A 20,080-nucleotide genomic window follows, 5' to 3' on the forward strand; every position below is an offset into this window, starting at 1 on the left:
GAGAGAGATGATGCGATCTATAAGGTCGTAGGTTCGCTAGCGCTGCCTTTGGACTCTCAATTGAAGCATACTTGTCAGAGTAAGGATCCGCCATCAAGGCCCTGAGCTTCCAGGTCGAAGAAGAGAGCATTCCAGTCAATCGTTTCTGTCCTACTGTCAAAGGTTTGCGTAATCCCGTCCCAATATGAAGACTGTGGATTGAGGAGACTTTCTTCAGCGACCAAACCAGGAAACCCATAACTGGGACTACCTGGCGCGCCCGCTGCCTCCGTAGTAATGGAGCCTAGATCAGGAGTCGAGATGACATTTGCCCCTTCATCCGTGCTGGCATTATTCATCCCATTGATCGAGACTTTATGTTTTTGAATGACCTGCATAAACGAGTTCAGAAGTCTCGCAGCAATGGACGAGTCATTCTTTGCATTTTGCAAGATAGCGCAGGCTTCAGCGGCTTCTCTCTTGCGTTCTTCTTCATGCCCTTCATTCTTGTAAAGGCATACATCCAGGACGAAGACAATGATAGCGATGCTTAGACAGTGCATCGAGCCGGCAAACCGAAACCGGGTACGCACGAATGATATTGATTCTTTTTCAAGTATCCGCTCGGCGCGGATGACAGCTCTCGCAGCTTCCAGGCAGACTTTTCGTGAGAAGGCGTAGCTTGGATTGACAGATCCCATGGCAAAATATGGTAGATGCAGCCTGCATCGATGGGCATAGGTAAGTGTGTTGAGGATATATCTCTGGGTTAGAATTCCCGGGGCGACTTTGGGATTTATCTTTTCTATATCTTGCAACGAGCCACCCTCAAGTTGAAAGAAGGTCGGGAAGCCTTTGATATAATCGTGGGTCTTTTTGTCGTATTCTAGCACTATATCGTAATTGAGCTTCTCAGAGCCAAAGATTGAGGTTCGGTCAGTGAATTCTCGGCAGAGTTCACCGAGTCGAATCCGTTGAAGTGTGTAGGAAACATATGTTGGATATTCCATAGGCCATTCGACGATAGGCGTGCCGTGACAGAGGTCGGCATCATCAATATTACTTGGCTTCCTTACCAGCATATGGCGGGGGTTGACTGTGTAGGTGCCCTTTAGAGGACCTTCCCAGTGAGAAAGAACCCTAAGTGTATTAGATCCTGCCGCATCGAAGTAGGTTGTGAACTTACCAGTCGGTGGCAGTCAGATACCACCAGATTCTTCTGACTATCTCGGCCTCAACTGTGCCACTAGTAGTACGCCTATCCATATTGGTAGAATCATCTTGGTAATCAATTCTATGGAGGGTTAGCTCTCGTGCACTGGCGATGGCGGTCATGAGCAAGCTCCTGTATCTCGGCGAAACACCTTCAAGGTTGCAGACGAGACTGGACACGATAATCCTGGCTTGGATTCCCTCTAAGGCGTCACCAGACGTTTGAGAAGCATAATCTAGCAGGTCAAGCGTGGCTTTCAGCCACATAAAAGCGCCTTTATTAGCACCGTCCACTGGTAAGGATAGCCATTTATCTGAGTCTTGACGGGTCCACGAGTGGAGGGTGTTTGCGATGATGCTCGAAAGTAGTGCGACATGCGAAGGGTTTGGACGCTTCTGCACATGGATGTCCCGATATAACTGGTCCACGGTCGCTCTCATAGTCGGAATGTGGATGACATGAACGAGGTATGTGAGGTCCTCAACATATTTCTCAACAAGACACCTCGATTCCTGGTATAGAGGAACCCAGAAACACTTCGTGGTATCCTCACTTGGTACCATCAGAGAGCTTTGTACCATTACAGATACACCTTCGTTTATCTGACCAATAGGACGCTCCTTGAATATAGCCCTATCCGGTTCAATGACACACTATACGTGTCTGGATCAGCAATCATCGACAACTTGAGTCCCTGTGCAACATACAGACATTTGCTGAATGGAACACTCCAGCTGTAGCCATCGAGCATCTTCTGAGGCATTTTGTTCACCCCAAATGCTTCGTGACTGTGCCAGTAAGTCATTAGGAATCGGATTGGAGTCTGGTGTGGATATTTGTTTGTTCTTCTGGAGAACTATATCCTCCAAGGCTTGTAGCCGCGCAAGGATATTCGCGGTAGTAGCATCAGTACTACTATTAGATTTATCCTCAGAAAGGTTTTCGGGTGGTTGAGAGGCGTACACCTCGCACGAAATCCCTCGGCTTGTGCAGTTTGGACAGGGGAAACGGCGGCTGCATCGGAGCTTTCTTGATCGGCAGAAATGACAGGAGACAGGTCGCTTCCGCGATGATCTTTTCGAGATAGCAAATTCGTTTGTCGGCATGTTGTTCATCGATGCAATCGACAGAGCAGCAAGCCACTTGCTTGTATGAAGGTTGCAAGATGAGAATACCCCAGGTACAACGACTTGGGGGTGTTGTTCCAGCAGCCAATGGCGCTGCGAGAATTCCGCGGAATCTCCGTGGGGCCAACGGAGACTGGCGATCTATAAAGAAAATGCGATGGATGTGTAGCAAAGACGAGGCCATTATTAAGTCTGTATAGATCCGAACATTATTGCTCTCATTCATAATCCACAGGAATCCCAATGGACAATATTATTATGCAAATTCGCGCTCTAGCTGGCGGCACTGATGCTTCCAGTAAAGCCAAGATCCAGAATGGACTTCGAGAGGTCCTGTCCGAACTAGAGAGCCCACGCGATTTCTTGGTGCAGCTGTTCAATGCAGTAAGTTCACGAGCCTGCTTCAGAGTGTGTTCAAGCAGCTTTCCCATATGAACATACGCCAACTAAGTGCTCTAGCACCTGAACATTGCAACCGTCCGGCTCGCAATCAATCTGGGTCTCTTCAAGTCATTGTCACTCCCAAGCCAGGACCCATTGCAGGTGGAGGAGATGGCTGAACGAATGAGTGCTAGTCCTCAAATGCTTGGTGAGAGCCTTCACGACACCGATTGCAACCACTTGTGGAGTCTAACCATTTGGATGAACCTATCTAGAACGAATCGCCCGATATCTTGCCTCGACCGGTATGATAGAAGAAGATGGGGCCGGCAGATTCAGAGCCAACAAGATCACCCATATTCTCTCCGATCAAAAGGCGGAAGCCTTTGTTCACCATGCGTATGTCCTAGGTCGAAGTCGCGTGACGCATCGTTGCAGACTAACTGGAAGATGTCTCTCACAGGTTCGATATCTGCGGTCCTGCCATCCAAGTATTTCCCAATTTCCTCAAAGATACGGAATATGCTGAGATCACCAGCAACACCAGTACGCCTTTCCAAAGAGCTTTCGACACGGATCTGGCTTGCTTTGCATGGATTTCTCAGCATCCAGAGCACCTAGACGCAATACAACAAGTGATGACGGCATTTCAGTCTAGCGAGTGGTTTGCAGACTTCAGGCTTTTTGAGAAAGAAGCTCTTGATACTGCACAGGGCTCGAAGAGATTATTTTTCGTGGATGTGGGTGGTGGTCACGGACATCAGTGTATTGAAGTGAGAAACAGATTTCCCAACCTTGAGGGTCAACTTGTGCTTCAAGACCTACCAGAGGTTGTTGCTGGACTCGCCGATATCTCTGGAGTCAAGATAGAAGCTTGCGATTTCTTCCAGGGACAGACTGTCAAGGGTAAGTGCTGGTCACCAAATATGGCAATTGATCTGGTTAACGTGACATTCCGATTAGGCGCCAGATTCTACTATCTCCGTCGAATTCTGCACGACTGGCCAGATGCCCTCTGCGTCAAAATCCTCCAGAATCTGCGATCCGCGATGGCGAGTGATTCTAAGATTTTGATCGATGAGATTGTCCTGCCACAAGGCAAGATACCCTGGCAGTCTGCAATGGCAGACCTCATGATGATGATCACGCTGGGCGGTAAAGAGCGATCCAAGAGGCAATGGATATGGATCGCTCAACGATCGGGTTTGCAAGTCGAGTACATTCATAAGTATGATGGTACAGCAACCTTCAACTCGGTGATTGTCCTTGGGTTGGACCATATCTGAACAGGCCATCAAGGAGACTGGATATGGCTAGGATTACCAGCTGCAGCTGGAAATTATGCCGACGATCAGCTACTCGTTTGGAATCCTCTGTGCCTAAGGTTATTGTTATTGCAAGCTTTCGATGAAGCCCGAGCAAGCTTTGCCCTTGAGTGGTGGAGAAAGCCTTCTCATTTTTGAAGCAGGAGCATAGGTTTGGAGAGACAAATTGAATGGCGAATAGCATTTGTTGTTTGCAATGCAGTGGATTGGGTCTATTTGATGACAATCCTTTAATTTCTTTCACGAGTCGCCTTGCACCCGTTTTATGAGCACAACTGGAATCGCCGCCCCTTTTGAGTGCCGATTCCAGGGGGCTCGTACTCTGTACAAGCTGAGTGGCTGATGTGACGTAACAAAACTCACGTTTGGGTCCCACTCGGGGCGAGATTCTGGCGAAAGATCCTTCAGAATACAGTACGGTACCACGGGTCCGAGCTCTCGTAGAAAGAGAAAAAATCAGGAGATTTCCATCATCCACTTTCAAGCAATGCGACTTTGGCTCGCCCTCTGGTCCCTCAGCAGTCGGACTTTCACTTCGTCCGCTGATCTCCCATTTCCATCTTGTCAACATCTCTCGAGTCTCCAACATCTAGTGTCGCGAGATCTCCTCATTTCCTGGCGAGTTTGTCCTTCAGCGAGGTCAATTCGGAGCCTGCGAGCTTCCAGCCTCCGCACGTGCCAAGGTACGCTACTGAATAATTATGAATGATGGTGAGCCCGGCTGGCCCGGAGGTCGGTTGGTCTGGCTGTGTCCCCGTTCCCTCTTCCACGACTTCCTCCACTCTGTCTGCTCTTGACTTTCGGCTGCTAATGTGCTGTTTTCTCTATATACAGTGAATATTCTCTGATCTGTTGCCATTTCTATTGTGTGATAGACGAGACCGGCATCTTAAGCAGCTCACGCTTAGTGTGACCTCGACCACGATCAATTGGGCTTACTCTTCAGGAAAGCGCGATAGACGGCTTGCACTGTGCGCCATTTGCGTTACTGTGACCTCGCTTGCCTTGACCCAGCCGTTTCACTGCGATGCCGCGTCGATCTGCTAGCACATCTCTCGCCAACGACCCCTCCAAGACCTCGTCCTCAATCGGAAAGAGCGGCATCGCCGTCAAGGCACCCTCGAAGCCCAACCGCCTGAGCCAGCTATTCTCGACCTCCCCTAAATTCAAGGCAGAGCCTCCGACTGCGCGAGCTGCTCTGCAGAACGCCAGCGGCACCACCACTGCCACTCCGCCGATTAGCTCTGCCTCACTGTCCTTACCGACCATCTCGCTCTCGACAGCAACCGCGGACAACCCAAACATGAACGAGCCGCCAACCACACTCTTTCAACCTCCTTCACCTGAAGAGGCTCGTCGCCTGGCAAAACAACATGCCCAATTCGGCCCCCTCGGTCATCCCAGCCACCGGTATTCCAGTCGGCATCCCGGTGGCCCCTTTCCGGAGCCAGTAATGGATGAGCCTCCTTATTACTATCTCATTACAACCTATATCAGTTATCTAATCCTAATTGCTTTCGGCCATGTTCGCGATTTCTTCGGGAAACGCTTTCGCGAGGAGAATTACCGCCACTTGAAGCCCCGAAATGGTTACGCCGCGCTAAACAGCGACTTCGATAATTTCTACGTTCGCCGCCTTAAACAACGCATCAACGACTGTTTTGAACGCCCTATCACCGGTGTTCCTGGAAGATATATTACTCTGATCGATCGAGCCACGGATGATCACAACAAAAGCTTTTATTTGACCGGAACCACGACCGATACCCTCAACTTGAGCTCGTACAATTACCTCGGATTCGCCCAGTCAGAAGGCCCTTGTGCCGATATCACCGAAGAAACTATTCGCAAGTATGGTATCACCCCAGTTAGCACTCGCGCGGAGGTCGGAACTCAAGATCTGCACGTGGAGCTCGAGGATCTAGTCGCCAACTTTACTGGAAAAGAAGCATCCATGGTCTTTTCGATGGGTTTCGGCACCAACGCCAACATCTTCCCGGCTCTGGTCAGCAAAGGTTGCTTGATTATCTCTGATGAGCTGAACCACGCATCTATCCGTTTCGGTTCGCGTCTCTCCGGAGCTTCTATTACTATGTTTCGACACAATGACATGCGGGACCTTGAGGCCAAGCTTCGAGAGGCTATCAGCCAAGGTCAGCCCCGCACCCACCGGCCATGGAAAAAGATTCTTGTTGTTGTGGAGGGCCTCTACTCTATGGAAGGTTCCATGTGCAACCTGCCTAGTCTCATCGCCCTGAAGAAACGCTACAAGTTCTACCTCTTTGTTGACGAAGCACATTCGATTGGTGCCATCGGCCCCCATGGACGAGGTGTTTGCGATTACTTTGGCATCGACACAAAAGAAGTGGATATTCTCATGGGTACCTTGACCAAGTCATTCGGTGCTAACGGCGGTTACATTGCCGCGGACAAGGCGATGATTGACAAATTGAAGGCTATCAATTCCGGCATGTTCTACGGAGAATCAACGGCTCCAGCGGTTATCGCGCAGATCGTCTCGGCATTACGACTTATCAACGGTGAACTTATCCCCGGCCAGGGCGAGGAGCGACTACAGCGATTGGCCTTCAACTCCAGATACCTCCGTTTGGGGTTGAAGCGTCTTGGCTTTATAGTGTACGGTCACGACGATTCGCCCATCATTCCGGTCCTTCTCTTCAACCCTGCCAAGATGCCTGCCTTCTCCCATGAGATGTTGAAGCGCAAGATTTCCGTTGTCATTGTCGGTTATCCTGCGACGCCTCTAGTCTCATCTCGAGCTCGATTCTGTGTCTCCGCTGCCCACACAAAGGAGGATCTTGATCGTGTCTTGGCGGCCTGTGATGAGATCGGAAACTCGCTTCAACTCAAGTTCTCCACCGGCGTTGCAGGAGGTGCTATACCTGTCAGCGATGACATGGCACCGCCGCCAGAGAAGGAAGTTCAGTGGCAGCAGAAACGGAATCCAAGAATTGTTCCTCCCAGGTGGCGCATTGAAGACGTTATCAGACGCGGTGTTCAGGATGTCAAGACAAGCTTGTATTAGGCCAACCTTGAGCCGCCACGGATGGCTTGCCTTTAATGACCTCTCTCGCTTATGCCGATTAATGCCTCATGTTTACACTTGGTGCTATCATACATGATTACGGGATGATCCTTTCACAGGCGCTTCGACGCACTCGGTTGATGCTGGCCATGCCGCCTTGCTGGGTCGGTGCTCTTTCCCGGATTTTGGTGTATGATGAATGAACACGAACATCATGGCAACAATCTCGCTTCCTTTGGTTACCTATCTTTAACCAACTCCAGGACGGGAATTCTCACAAGGCCTCGAAATCAGCCTGCATATGTGGAGTCTCAAACACTCCCTACACTCCCTTCGCATCTTTGGCCTCGTGCAAAAGAAGCTCACCATCCCGTCCTTCTTCCCAATGGAAAACCTTATATTTTTCCCCTTTGCCTACCCTTGCTTTGTCCCCTTCTTTCGCTGTTACTTATAGACACTCTATCGCTAGCTCATGTCCTCCTACCAAGTGCTGGGGGCTTGGGACGTGAGCAAGCTGCTTGTTTACATATGGGGCCCTACACTATGCTTGTACCTAATGAGATGATGCGAGGGGTTGGGAGTACATGATCGGCGTGAACGAAACTGCTTGCTACCTGGAGTTGTTCTACGTTACCATTACCTACTACTATTGTTATAATTCAATGACCGATTACCTTCTCATCATCTTCATCTCTTCCTGCCACAATCATACCCACAGCCTCCAGAAGCTCACCAATCCCCATGCCACTCCTTGCACTCGTTTCCAGAAACTTATACCCCATTCTAGCCGCCACCTCTTCACCAACCGCTCTCTCAACGTCCCTCTTCTCCTCCAAGTCAACCTTATTCCCAACAAGCACATACCGCGTCAGCGTCGGATCCACATGCGCCTGCCCTGCATGGCTCTCAATATTGCGCAGCACATCATCAAACGACGCCCGACTCGTCATATCATACACTGCAACGACGACCCGCGCATCACGGGAGAAGGCCGGGACGGCATACCAGTATCGCTCCTTGCCGCAGCAGTCCCAGATCAGGCTTGATCTTTCGGTGTGTGGGAAGGTCTAGAGAAAATGCTTGATTTGAGTATACTGTGTGGAAGACTGGACTGGAGCGGGCCATTTATAGATAGGTATTGAGAACGTATCGATGGGGCAACTTACAACCCGCACAAGATCTACGCCCTCGGTGGGTGGGATATGTTCGTCGAACGAGTCGTGGGTGAAGCGGGTGAGGAGTGATGTTTTGCCGACTATGGATGATGAGTCTTCTTAGTATTTGTATCCTAGTAGTGGTCACTGATCACTACCAGTAGATAGTGGTCGTGGGCGAAACGGAGTCACATACCCTTGACTGGACCAATGAATAGGACCCTGTGAGGATATTCAGCTTCTAGTAGGTATTATTTGTAGAATATTGGTCTAAGTACTTTTGAGCACGATGTTTGGTAGTTGCGTCGGCGGTTGAGGTTGGTAAGGAAAGCAGAGAGCCCATCCTTGCTTTGTTTGTTTAAGATGGAGGGAGACGAGTTCAAAAATAGGAGGACACGTGTTTAGATCGTCGTATATGTCTTCCTAGTATATAATATTGTATCTACCAGGACCAATTCTGTTGCCTGGATATACGAACAATCTCCCCAATCCCTTCTGATCGTACACCTACTTATCGACTTCAAGGCTCCAGGAAGTCGAGGTTCATAACTGCGAGCTTTGATGGTTGAGCTGTTGATAGATCTAACGAAGAAAGCGGCATAATAAAGAGGTCTGATCAGTGTCCCTGTTCAATGTATCGTTATATCAAGCCATGTGCTAACCAAAATGCGAAGCACAGATGCTGTGGAACTTGCATATTGTAAACAAGAAGAGCCCGGAAAGCCCGAAAATAACGCCAGTTTATGTTAATGTGTAATCCTCTCATGTATGGGCTCAATGATCTATGCATGACGGCCTTTCCGTTTCCCAAGCATTGAATGTAATGCGGAACTCAAACCCCCGAAAGAAAACGCCGGAGCAAGATGTGAAGACAGGAAAGTACATCTAATGGCTAAAGATGAAGCAAGATAAAAATAGAGAGAAAGATGAATATCGTGACATCGTAGAAATATCCTGACAAGGATACGCGAAAAGCAAGGGGGCGACCAGCTGTCCGAAACACTGATGCGCATCAGACCGTGCCATACCTGCTTCGCCTCTCAGTAAAAAGAGACTGCTCCTCAGAACCAGACTCAGATCTTGGTTTCCGCACAGGCGAGGGGATCCAGCCTCTCATCCAGCCGCGGACCCGTGTCCAACGGCCGCGCTTGGTATCCTCAATCTCAATCACAGATTCGTCATCAGCCGAGCCATACATGAGGAATTGCACACCCATGAAGCCGTCGAGGAAAAGGACGCCAAAGGCTCCGAGGAAGAAAGGAGTAGCGCGTGCCACCCACTCAAAGCGGTTATTTCCATCTGCATCTGCCCACCCGCCGCCACCATATGGTGCAAAATCATACCAGGCGTTTGGGTTCGTGAGAAGAGAAGAGGAGTAAAAGAGGTTACCGCAAAATGCGGCCATGAAAAGGAGCGGCGACAGGCCAGAGGTGCTCTTGCGGCAATAGTTCTTGTACAGCTGAGGCGGGCGCGAGCCGAGGTAGAGGACTGTGGACATCCAAGAGAAGATAGTACCAAGAAACATAAGAGTCAGCCCTGATGAAGGGGGAGCCGGGTCGACTTCAGTTGGTGCTGCATTGGCTGCAACTGTGCAAAGCATGGACGCCAATAGTACGGTGCGAGCCGCTGTGTTCTGGAAAGTCATGCTGCCGCCGCCAGATCTAACGATAGACCGTCGCGATGAGCTGAGTTTCTCGTTCGAAAAAGACGGCGAGACATTGTTCAAGGTGTTGAAACTCCCCGTCTTGAAATCTATCGCACCCTTGATGTCTGATTTGGGAGCGATTTGTGGGGAGTTGCCAGTTGCGAGAGATCCATCCTCGGAGAAGGAGATGCCCTCAATGACATTCGGGGGTGCATTATCATTGCCGGGATGAGGAATAGCGGTGTGGTTATCGATTCGGCGTCCCTTGAAATGAGTGTACCAGAAGAACTGGAATACAAGAGTGATATCAACGAAGACATAGTAGCCCGCGATGATGACCTGCCAAGCGGCTTGCTTGGTGAATAGAGCTCCGAGAAGATTGCCCATGTCTCCGAGACACCAGATGATGAGGAAGAATATTGAAAGGCTGGAAGTTGATTGGAGTTGATAGTTCTTGTATATCTGAGGAAGCTGAGCGAACAGCCATGACAAGATGCTCAGTGTCCCCAGTGTCGACGAAAGAAGCGCTTGTAGTGTAGGAAGACATATGTGTAGGTGGGAGGAGAGCGAGGCAAGGAACGACGACGTCGGTTCGCAGTGGTCAGGGAGGGCGTAGGCGACGTATTTTATTAATGGAGGGGCCATCTTGAGGATGTGTAGCGGAGTGACAGTCTAACTTAGGTGGTAACGACGACAAGAGGCCTGCAGCCGCAACAATGACGAAGGCGGCTATACAAACGCGATAAGACAATCGGACAGCGGATAAAGGAAGCGATAAAGGAATTCCGGACGTGTGAAAGACTGTGTCTAGAATAAAAGAAAGAGAGAGAGAGTAAGAGAATGAAGAGGACAGGGAGGCAGCGCAATAATAAGAATAGGGATCGGACGATAGGAGCGAGGGATGGAGAGATGCAGGTGAGCGTGTCGAGTCATCCCCCCTTCGAGATGGGGTCACGAGAGCCTGGAGGCAATCTCCAGCTGGAGAAACTGAGATAAGACTCAGCCGATCCTGATGGGGAAGGTCTGAGCCCTGAGATTATTAGCTGCCTATGATTGGCCGCATTCCCGGGGCTCAGGCATCAACCAGGCAGCCCCAAACGCCCAGGGCCGAATTATCGGAGCGTTAGTCAAACAATTATTAACTAACTATGTACAAGAGTAGGCGAAGGATACACGAAGGATATCAATCTGCTTGTCAGATGTTTAGATACAGGGCCCGTCTCGCCTCCCAATGTCAGATATGGTACCCTACGAATCCGTGCTGCGATGACTATCTCGCGACCGACTGCGATGGCTGTGTCGAGAGCGACTGCGGTGACTATGCGGGGATCGACTCCGATGACGAGCGGGGTGATAATGCCCGTGATGCTGCCCATGGTGGTGAGAGCTGTGTCGGTCCTCTCTCCTCTCATCCACTTTCTTCTCAATGAAATTACCCAGCAGAGCACCGCCGATAGCTCCAAGGAGCCCATGATGCTTTCTATGGCCCAAGTAGTAGCCTGTTGCGCCGCCGACAAGTGTTCCTCCTATCCCCCGCTCTCCTTCATCTCCACTGCCACTTATCTCATCTTCCCGGCCTCGACGCTCGTGGGAGGACGATATGGCGGTAGTGCGATGAGAACGACTCGAATCCTCGCTATATAAGGCTCATGTCAGCGTTGATACAAGGAGATCCTTGGGGTTAAGGCCGAGGAAAGCAAGAAGACGGACAAATACTCGGCGTTACTGCCCCGGTAATCGCGACTACGCGGTTCATAGTGAGGGCTCAGCAACGTATTATCATGTTTATAATCTTCCGAGCCCGTGTATTCATATTGCCCACTGAGATGGCCGTCCTGCGGCTCTGCCGGCTGATGATGATACTGAAACTGGGTCTGGGAATGGCCGTGACCTGAGTGTTCACTGTACTGCGGCTGAGCATGTGGATAGCCTTGCCGTTGATGTGGTAGATGCCCGTGGCCATATGCAGGTGGCTGATATTGACTCTCAGCATCCTTTCCTTTGGTTGCGGATGGGTAGCTATGGGGCTGGTTGTAGTAAGGGTCAGACATATCGGGGATGTTCTGCGGGGTACTGGAAGTCTCCAGGATCGATGAAACACTGGGAGTAAGTGCATTTGACGAAGGAAAAGGTAAGATTATATTCTCCGTCATGGTTGTGTTGTTAAGTCAGGGTTTGCTTGTCCGATGACGACGTCAGCCGACAGACTCGAAGACCACGCGTGTTACCTCGGGGGTTGCACAAAGCGGCTGAGCACTCGGAAACTTGAGAAGGCACTTATTGCAGAAGCAGTCCAAACAAAGAAATGTATGAGATTGGGTATTCCAGTAGTAGCTGTGAAATCGACGTTAAATAACAAGAGAAGAACAACTCGCACCATCCGAGAACCTGCCCACAGTAACCTAGCATGAGAGGAACCAAGGGAAAGATGGCACATGAAACGTGCCTTCTCAAAAGCGATAGATGCGATCGTTATCCGTAATATAACACAGGAAGGGCAGACAGAAGAAGGAAATAAAGGTCGACAAGGAAAGTAGTCCAAAATATATGCGCCCAGCACATTAACAGCTCCTGGCCAGTTAGTGAATGTCAATCTTGGTACATCAAGTCAATTTAGTCTTGATTCGATGAGCCGCGAAGCTCATTGGAGGCGCTCGGTTGTAAGGTGTGAGGAAGCCTCTTCATTGACTCGTCGATTTGCGGACTCTCCGAGTCACCCAGTCGGATAGCATGGAGTCCAACTGGCTATTCATCTCTTTTAGCCTCTTGCTCTCATCCTTGAACAAGTTGCCAGTTATTGGATGTTCGGGACCCGCGGGAGGAATGTTGGTATTATCATAAACAATAACATAGAGGTCACGGAGTTCGTGATCATCCTCCAGGTATGAGCGCAGGCTGGCGTCGCTCCAAGTCGGAGTGGGGACTTCGAATGGCGTCTGAATTGCCTCGGCGCGTCGACTGTCGGTGGTGTCGGCAGGCGATAAGGGTGGTGAATCGGGAGAAGTAAGATGCTCACGAGAAGGCGATAGATCAGTCGTAAGACCAGGTACGCTTGGAGAGCTCCGTTCCAAAGGCGACGATGCGCTGATAGGTGAATCCATAAGTCGACTTTGAGGTTCTGTGCTCTGTTGCGGCGGAAATCTCTGCGGTGGTGATGTGATGGATTGCTGCGAGTATAACGCCTGGGGAGATGGGTTTTGGCGAGTGTTAGGAGCTTCGCTTGGTGACATAGGTTTCTTTGAAGGGCTCTGGATACGGGCGTTCGGAACAACGTCACGGTCTGCTTCGTAGGGCTTAGAACGAGAGGATCCGGCAATTTCCTCCACTTCGTCAAGAACCACTTGGCGTATCGTCTGATCCGGTCTCTGGTTCTCTTTTGGTAATATCTCTTTTTCCATTACGGGTGATTCGACCACAGGCTCCTTGTATGGATCGCGAATTGCCTGAGAGACGCTATCCGGCGGTTGTTTCTGAAGCTTACTAGACTGTCTCTGGGGTCCAACTTGTTTCGTAGTTCGTGCCTCGGGGGAAGAAACAGACTCTGATGATGTTTTCGGTGTTGGCGATGCTCGAGACAACTCGGCTGAATGCTTCTCAAGGAGATCCTCGCCGTCATCTTCAGACGATTTAGACTTCTTATCCTTCCGTTTGAATAGACCGCTAAGCATTCCGGGTTTCTTATCCTTCCGCTTCTTGTCATCCTTGACCTTTTCGTTGGAATTGGTTTTATCAAGTGTTTCTAAACTGATGCGAGGCTATTTTGGGATTAGTAAAGAGTATCCAAGGAGATAAAGGATGATAACGTACCTCTCTTGGCTCATTGGAAGCAGCACCGGTGTCATCACGAAGAAGATTTGGAGTAAGAGATATCTTCTTCGTCTCAACAGTATCATCTTTGAAGAACGAGTCGGTGTTGCGGAGAGTGCCATTCCTCGATCTGCTGACGCCGAGCTCAGAAGACGTAGGAGAGGTGGGACCTTCTTGCTCAAAAATCTCCTGGCTTGATCTCTGTTTTTCTGGGCTAGCCGCATTCGTTTCTTGTGTCTCGTGTGCGCCTTGTGTCTCTTGTGTCCCTTTATCCCGTTGCGACTTGGGCCTCAGAGGCTCGACAACAATATCCTCGTTCTGCTCACCCCGCGCGTCGTATTCATCGCGTGATGCGTATTCGTCAGTGAAGGAAACGTCGTCATCCTCCTCTTCTTCCGTCGAGTATTCAACATCAGATGCTTCGATGTATGTTGGGCTAGTGAAAGTGACTGTCTTCGCATTCCGTCGTCGCATCGCCTTCTTCAGCGGGTTTTTGGACTTCTCCAGATTGTCTCCGAGCATTGTCGCAGATAGCTTCCTGAGTCAGCTGAATCCGACCTATTTTGGAGGGCAAACCTACATCCACATTTCTGTGCTTGTTCAAGCGCGCCAGTCTTTCCGTAGGCGTTTCGATATGCTCAGCAGGCAGATATCCTGTTACCGATTAGCTCCGTCCGTGCGGTCCTGTATCTAAACCTACCGATGCTACCGTCCTTCACGATTCGAACAAGCCACCAGTAGCTGTTGCTATCATCTAGAAGTACCATGTTGTCCCCCTTTGCCGCATTTGCCTGTCCGTCCACGGTTGCAACAAAATTGTGCAAAGCATAAACGAATTCGAAGTTGATATCATCTATTCCCAGGTCAGTCGTAATTCCTCCACCCAAGGTCGGAAGAGCATTGGGAGGAGAGCAAAGAAGCTCTCAGTCCCAGGTCCCGTTGAAGCAAGTTTTGGGAAAGACTACCATACCGTCATCATTGATAGAGGGAGAGCTGGAGATCTTGTCCATCAGATCGTCATCCAGCAGATCATCATCATCCTCCTCATCGCTAAGATCACCTTCCTCGGCCCTTCCACGGATTTCGCTCTCATCCCGGTGAGCAGCCAGTCCAACATGAATGTCGTCTGTACCATCGTATATCTCAATTCCGTCGTGGTAACCGTCCGTGTCCAAGTGTGTTCCGTGACCATTGGGACCGTGCATCATCTCAGCTTTCGAGTCATGATCGGCATGGCGAATTTCCTGCTCTTGATGGGGAGCTAGACCGGTTCCTTCACTTGTCTGTACAGCATGTTTTGAGTGATCTTTCGCCGACGGAGCGTTGTGGTCTTGCAGGTCAAGGGTATCTATCCAGTCAAAGTCAGTTGTTGAAGGGATATAGCAGATCGAACTTTTGAAAGTCGGGACGAAACATACCGGCCCGCACAATTCGAGGTCTAGACATGTTTTGGACAAGTATATGCTTTCGTATTTTCGAGTTGGGTGGAGCGGGTTCGGGAGAAAAGGCGGCTCAGCAGTCGACGGACATTGAATCAGAGAGTGGAATTGGACGGAATCTGTGACTTTGTTGTATTGCGCAGGGAGCGGAAACAAGACGACAGAAGTATCAAGAGCGATTGATAGCAATGAAGGGAATGCCACGACCAGCGGCGGGGGTTGTTAATGTACGATGGGAGGACGAGTTTCGAGCCACAGGACGAAATTAAGTGTTCCCCGGGAAATCGAGTTGGATGGGACAAAAGCAAGAAAGTAACGAAGGGGAAAACAGAATCAAGAGAAAGAAAGAGGCAGCAAGACCCAGAACCGTGATTGAGCGAACGATGCTCAAAGAGTTCCCCAGACTCTCAAGACATGGATCGAGAGAAAGGAGGTGTAAGAGAGCCAAACGCCCCTTGCGCGCGCTTATCCACAGCGCCCCGTGCCTGGCCAATTGCTAGTGGAACCCACGAGGTCTAACCATGATCGGCTTGACTGCGATCAATGCTCATTTCTTGTCTTCTTTAGAGTCCAAAGTCCAAAGTCAAGACAGATCAAATCGTGAAGAACTCTTTCAGACTCTCCCGCAGTTCAGGCCTAGAACTGTGATCGAGGTTACGACCTGGGCATCCGGAGCAGCGGTACCTCCCAATTTCTGGTTCAAGCTGCTACTAAGGGTGACTGTCACATCCACTGCATCGTCAAATTATGGGTTGATTAAGATCCGCGAGGCGTTTCTGGTCCGCCAGCGGATGAAAAGTCCCTTACCTTTAGGAATTTTTTTTTTTAATGTTTTTTTTTTTTTTTGGAAAATTGACGTTGTATCGCAGAGTTACTCTTACTATAGCATCTGCTAACACAACAGGTGCTACTACTACCAGCATAGAATTCCTGGTTAAATCAGTCAGTCGATCACTTTGACGGACAACCGGGACCAAGCGCAATCCCATCATTCAATCCCGCGCCCAGACCAGTCACCCAACTTATTCAAGGCTACTTTTGTACTTTGTCTTTGGCCATACTGGTTGAATAGCCCTCCTCAGAGTTGGAGAGGAAAACTGGCGAGTACAAATCACCAAAAAGTCACCAAAAGGCTGCTAAGCGTCTTGGTCAATGGTCAATGCTACCCGCTTGGCCTCTAATAGTACAGTACAAGACTTCGAAGCAAAGTTGCAGCTGGATGCCTGTTGCCCCGGATTAGATGATCCACGATGTCTACCTTGCTAAGGAGCGATGGGGAGAAGCAATCAGGCGGACTACCATAGGCCATCGTGAGAGCATGGCGAACAATGGAGGTTTCTGGTGTTGCTAACACCGACTTTACATAGGACCTTATGGTGTCTTCATCAGAGTTTCGCCATACGTGAATAAAACACCCACATAGCCTCCTTCATAAAGACGAAGTGTAACAGGCAATATTTCGAGGGTCAATGAAAAAGAAAAGTCGAGCATAAGGAGTACTTTGGAGGAGAACATCGTAAGACGCCCTGTGCCACTCCGTCGAGCGGGCCATAATCGAGTTTCGACCGGTGGCTTGTTCCCAGACAAAGAAGTCCGACGCAGGTAATAATAGACTTTCGATATACCCCCGCCTCCACAGTTCGTTTCCGATCTGATCGACTGTACAGCCCATGTTCGATGATCAAAAGCGATCAATAAAGATCAGAGAAAGGCTCAGCAGTGGCGCGTCGACGTGCGCCAAGAGCAGCAGGATGGGGGCTTCGTCAGTCGTGACGAGGTTGAGCTGTACGGAGGACGTTGTGCAAGCCTCAAGCAGTCTGAGGTCTGAGAGCGTGTGCACACCAGTCAGGGGTCAAATCCGACCGGTGACTAGCTGAGCAGCATCTGGTTGGTGAATAAAGTAGGGGGTGTCAAGCATCCTAACAGCGCTCATCGCGGTAAACCAGGGCTTCGATGACGTCGATATACATGAGTTGATCTAAATAAAAAAGAATAGGCTACATAATAGCGTCGAATAATAATAGACGTGAAGCAATGATTTCTCCAGCGCCGTTAAGTCAACCGCAAGACACACCGGAATTACTAATGAGGAATGAAGTAACTTCAGCTTCCCCTCTTTATAAATTCGCCTCCGTTTTCTCCCGAAGGTATTCGCGTCTCAGATGTCGACGTCTTCATTTTCTGTCTCCTTCACATTCTGCGTCAAAGAAAAGCCTTTTGTTTCGTCTTCGCCAATGAACTTTTGCTATAAATGATCCCTGTCCTCCACATTTCTCCATCTGCTTCTGCCCCGATCACCGTTTAGGCTTAGTCTTGTTTTATCGGTCGCCTCTGATAGTTGTCCTCGATAAGATACTACTGTACCCCATATCTACATCCAGAGAGCTTCTTTTCTCCAACTTTACCTCATCTCGAGCGCTCGCACAACTCTACTTCTGCTTAATTTACACTTCATGCTCACCTCTACTTCCTTTGCAGCTCTCTCGTGCTCTCCCTGAGAGCATGGCAACTGCACAGAGAAACAATAGGTCGGCTGGGTTGAGGATTGAGACTTCCTTCCATCATGCATCGCGAATCCGCTGGCGCGATGGCGAGGGAGCGGAAAACAGGGCGGGGGCTGATGTTCGAGCTGGTAACGATGGCGACCGTACCAACATCTCTCAAGATTATCACGCACCCCGTTGTGGTACTGATGAGGAAAGCAGTGTTCTGAGCAGCCTTCACTCTTCGACTCCTCCAATCTCAGTTCCGCGCCATGATGATCATCCGAGACAAGATGCCGATATTCCTCATAAGCCGGATGACATGAGTTGCTCCCCTTTTGGCTCTTTTCTCCAAGATGATTCGTCTATCAACTTTGAGCCCGCGATCACCGTTACACCGAGCAAACAGCGATCCTTAGAACGACAGCTGTCGCAGAGCGAGAAGTTGAACCATGCGTATAGGTTCCTGCCCCCAAAAACATCTAGCCTCCGGAATATGTTACCGCGCGATGAGGAGGAGGTAACACACGGTATCAGCCAGTTGGGCTTCAGCTCCAGTGCGCGAAGATACCGTATCCAGCGGGGTGTTCCCAGCGGGTATTCACAAGACGGTCGCCCTACGAGCCCGAACGGAGCTATTGACCACCCTACCTCCCTTACGTCCGTCTCGACCGTCTCCCCAGTGGACGAAATTCAAACCCCACCGTCTCGCGGCATGCTTTCGCCCATCTGTGTGGCCTCGCCAGAACAGGTATACGAATCGCCTGATGACCGCAGCTCGTGGTCCGGCACCTCTACTACGCCGTTTGGTAGCAAACCAGGGCGCTATCGCTCCCTACGCGGTCGCTCCCGGCGATCGACTGCCTCTAGCGGAAAGTCTCCGGCAAGTATGTTTCTCTCCATGTGGAATACTACTCGCGAGGAGGCAGTGCCGAATCCCGATGATGAGGGCCAAATGGTTGGGACCGACTACGTTCTTGGGAAAGTTATTGGTTCCGGGGGATTCAGTGTTGTCAAGGAGGCTTTCAAAATTGTGGAAGGTGGCGTGCCCAGACAACTGGCCGTAAAGATTGTCAAGAAGCAAGTCCCTGACAAATCCGAGACGGAGAATGATGCGGTTCAGGCCGAGTTCGACCACGAAGTCCGTGTTTGGCGGTATCTCAGCCACCCAAATGTGCTGTCGCTCGATGCGGTCTATGAAACCGATTATGCCACATTTTGTTTCACAAAATTTGCCATAGGTGGAACACTTTTTGACCTGATCCGTCAAAACCGTCAAGGAATCGGACTTCAGCTTGCCAAAAAATACACTTATCAACTTGCCTGCGCTCTGCGCTACCTACACGAAGATGCGCGAGTGGTGCACAGGGATATTAAGCTGGAGAATTGCCTTTTAGACCCTGTTAAAATGCCGGATGGCACAGAAGCATCAAATCTCATACTTTGCGACTTTGGAATGGCAGAGTGGATTAGTGGAGATAATGAAGATGCTTCTTCAAATCCGTATGAAGATGCAGGAGACCGTCCGCCACCTAGAAGCATTGGGCCCTCCGATTCCAGCACCAGCATCGCAGGGAGTCTGGAGTATGCATCTCCAGAACTTCTCAACTCTAAGGCTGGGATAATTGATCCTTCGGTTGATATCTGGGCATTTGGGGTCATCGTGTATACCGTCATCGTTGGATCGCGCCCATTCCAGGACCCCTTCCAACCCCGTTTGATATCGAACATTCGCGGCGGCCATTGGAACCGGAACGCCATACTAGGTGGACAACTCGAGTGCGATGCCCGTCGTGATGCACTCGAACTCGTCACAGGATGCCTGGAAATGGACTATCGCAAGCGCTGGACCGTTCGCGATGTCTTGTCTTCCCGGTGGCTACGGGAGTTTGCCGAAAACGACAACAGTCCATCGGAGTCTGTTTGGAAGCTATAGTATTTTGAACACCAACCCGACAAAAATACTCCCAAAAAAATCATCAAACGACCTTACGATATAATCAACCACCTTTATTTTACGGACGAGCGCTGGTGTTTGGGTTTAGTATTGTGATACCCTACTCTTTTTACTTTTTTTACCTACTATATCGCGCACTCGACTCTTTCGTGAATCGCACTCGAATTCGAATGAATATCTCTCCAGTGATCAGCAAGGCGTTTATTTGGAATGGGTGTTTAGGCCCATGTACTTATATACCAGGACATTCTGGATGGTTTCCGCCCGTTCTGTCTCTTTGCGAAGCGAGCGTGCTGTTACTACTTTCTATCTGTACCAAAGAGCGGGGGTATCTTCTACTCTATATTGTCTCTAAATAGGTATTTTCCGAGTGCTGCTAGAATGGACATCGTTTTCGCTTCATATTCCGCAGAGTGAGTAGGCTATCCGTACTCGGAGATAGTATGCGTAAAAGTAGGACCAAGTCAAGTCGGCATTGAAATGCATGGATAGCAAGCATAATATACAAATAGTAGTTAGTAGTA

The 20,080-nt window shown here is 49.9% G+C and overlaps 9 protein-coding genes across 9 annotated transcripts; 4 read left to right on the forward strand and 5 right to left on the reverse strand.

Annotated features, from left to right (window-relative positions):
* Positions 1-74: 74 nt before the first annotated feature.
* On the reverse strand, positions 75-2,941 carry BJX68DRAFT_276432 (uncharacterized protein; the record flags this gene model as incomplete). The annotated part of the gene is made up of 3 exons (XM_071048093.1): positions 1,900-2,941; positions 1,166-1,845; positions 75-1,119 (listed from the first exon to the last, which is right to left on the reverse strand). Exons 1-3 carry the CDS (start codon positions 2,305-2,307, stop codon positions 75-77), a joined length of 2,133 nt encoding a protein of 710 aa, XP_070898055.1. The 5' UTR covers positions 2,308-2,941.
* On the forward strand, positions 2,346-4,091 carry BJX68DRAFT_107455 (S-adenosyl-L-methionine-dependent methyltransferase). Its single transcript, XM_071035855.1, has 5 exons — positions 2,346-2,703; positions 2,779-2,908; positions 2,976-3,099; positions 3,164-3,606; positions 3,664-4,091. Exons 1-5 carry the CDS (start codon positions 2,563-2,565, stop codon positions 3,984-3,986), a joined length of 1,161 nt encoding a protein of 386 aa, XP_070898056.1. The 5' UTR covers positions 2,346-2,562; the 3' UTR covers positions 3,987-4,091.
* An 802-nt stretch (positions 4,092-4,893) lies between these two features.
* On the forward strand, positions 4,894-7,363 carry lcb2 (putative serine palmitoyltransferase 2). The gene has a single exon (XM_071035858.1). It carries the CDS (start codon positions 5,053-5,055, stop codon positions 7,069-7,071), a length of 2,019 nt encoding a protein of 672 aa, XP_070898057.1. The 5' UTR covers positions 4,894-5,052; the 3' UTR covers positions 7,072-7,363.
* Positions 7,168-7,694, forward strand: BJX68DRAFT_107483 (uncharacterized protein). Its single transcript, XM_071035857.1, has one exon. The coding sequence runs from the start codon at positions 7,264-7,266 to the stop codon at positions 7,657-7,659; it is 396 nt and encodes a 131-aa protein (XP_070898058.1). The 5' UTR covers positions 7,168-7,263; the 3' UTR covers positions 7,660-7,694.
* BJX68DRAFT_107482 (Rab family GTPase) lies at positions 7,695-8,902 on the reverse strand. Its single transcript, XM_071035856.1, has 4 exons — positions 8,504-8,902; positions 8,422-8,447; positions 8,238-8,326; positions 7,695-8,138 (listed from the first exon to the last, which is right to left on the reverse strand). Exons 1-4 carry the CDS (start codon positions 8,566-8,568, stop codon positions 7,731-7,733), a joined length of 588 nt encoding a protein of 195 aa, XP_070898059.1. The 5' UTR covers positions 8,569-8,902; the 3' UTR covers positions 7,695-7,730.
* On the reverse strand, positions 8,596-10,813 carry BJX68DRAFT_239271 (PQ-loop repeat-containing protein). Its single transcript, XM_071040497.1, has one exon. It carries the CDS (start codon positions 10,513-10,515, stop codon positions 9,238-9,240), a length of 1,278 nt encoding a protein of 425 aa, XP_070898060.1. The 5' UTR covers positions 10,516-10,813; the 3' UTR covers positions 8,596-9,237.
* Positions 10,814-11,031: 218 nt separating this feature from the next.
* Positions 11,032-12,140, reverse strand: BJX68DRAFT_239272 (uncharacterized protein). Its single transcript, XM_071040498.1, has 2 exons — positions 11,581-12,140; positions 11,032-11,506 (listed from the first exon to the last, which is right to left on the reverse strand). Exons 1-2 carry the CDS (start codon positions 12,021-12,023, stop codon positions 11,119-11,121), a joined length of 831 nt encoding a protein of 276 aa, XP_070898061.1. The 5' UTR covers positions 12,024-12,140; the 3' UTR covers positions 11,032-11,118.
* Positions 12,141-12,429: 289 nt separating this feature from the next.
* On the reverse strand, positions 12,430-15,380 carry BJX68DRAFT_107584 (uncharacterized protein). The gene is made up of 6 exons (XM_071035859.1): positions 15,096-15,380; positions 14,648-15,025; positions 14,378-14,530; positions 14,258-14,331; positions 13,678-14,211; positions 12,430-13,625 (listed from the first exon to the last, which is right to left on the reverse strand). Exons 1-6 carry the CDS (start codon positions 15,121-15,123, stop codon positions 12,552-12,554), a joined length of 2,241 nt encoding a protein of 746 aa, XP_070898062.1. The 5' UTR covers positions 15,124-15,380; the 3' UTR covers positions 12,430-12,551.
* A 1,792-nt stretch (positions 15,381-17,172) lies between these two features.
* BJX68DRAFT_107629 (serine/threonine-protein kinase) lies at positions 17,173-19,923 on the forward strand. The gene has a single exon (XM_071035861.1). The coding sequence runs from the start codon at positions 17,619-17,621 to the stop codon at positions 19,533-19,535; it is 1,917 nt and encodes a 638-aa protein (XP_070898063.1). The 5' UTR covers positions 17,173-17,618; the 3' UTR covers positions 19,536-19,923.
* The last annotated feature ends 157 nt before the right edge of the window (positions 19,924-20,080 follow it).

This window comes from Aspergillus pseudodeflectus (assembly GCF_044049435.1).
Source record: "Aspergillus pseudodeflectus strain CBS 756.74 chromosome Unknown BJX68scaffold_27, whole genome shotgun sequence".
NCBI classification, from domain to species: Eukaryota; Fungi; Ascomycota; class Eurotiomycetes; order Eurotiales; family Aspergillaceae; genus Aspergillus; species Aspergillus pseudodeflectus.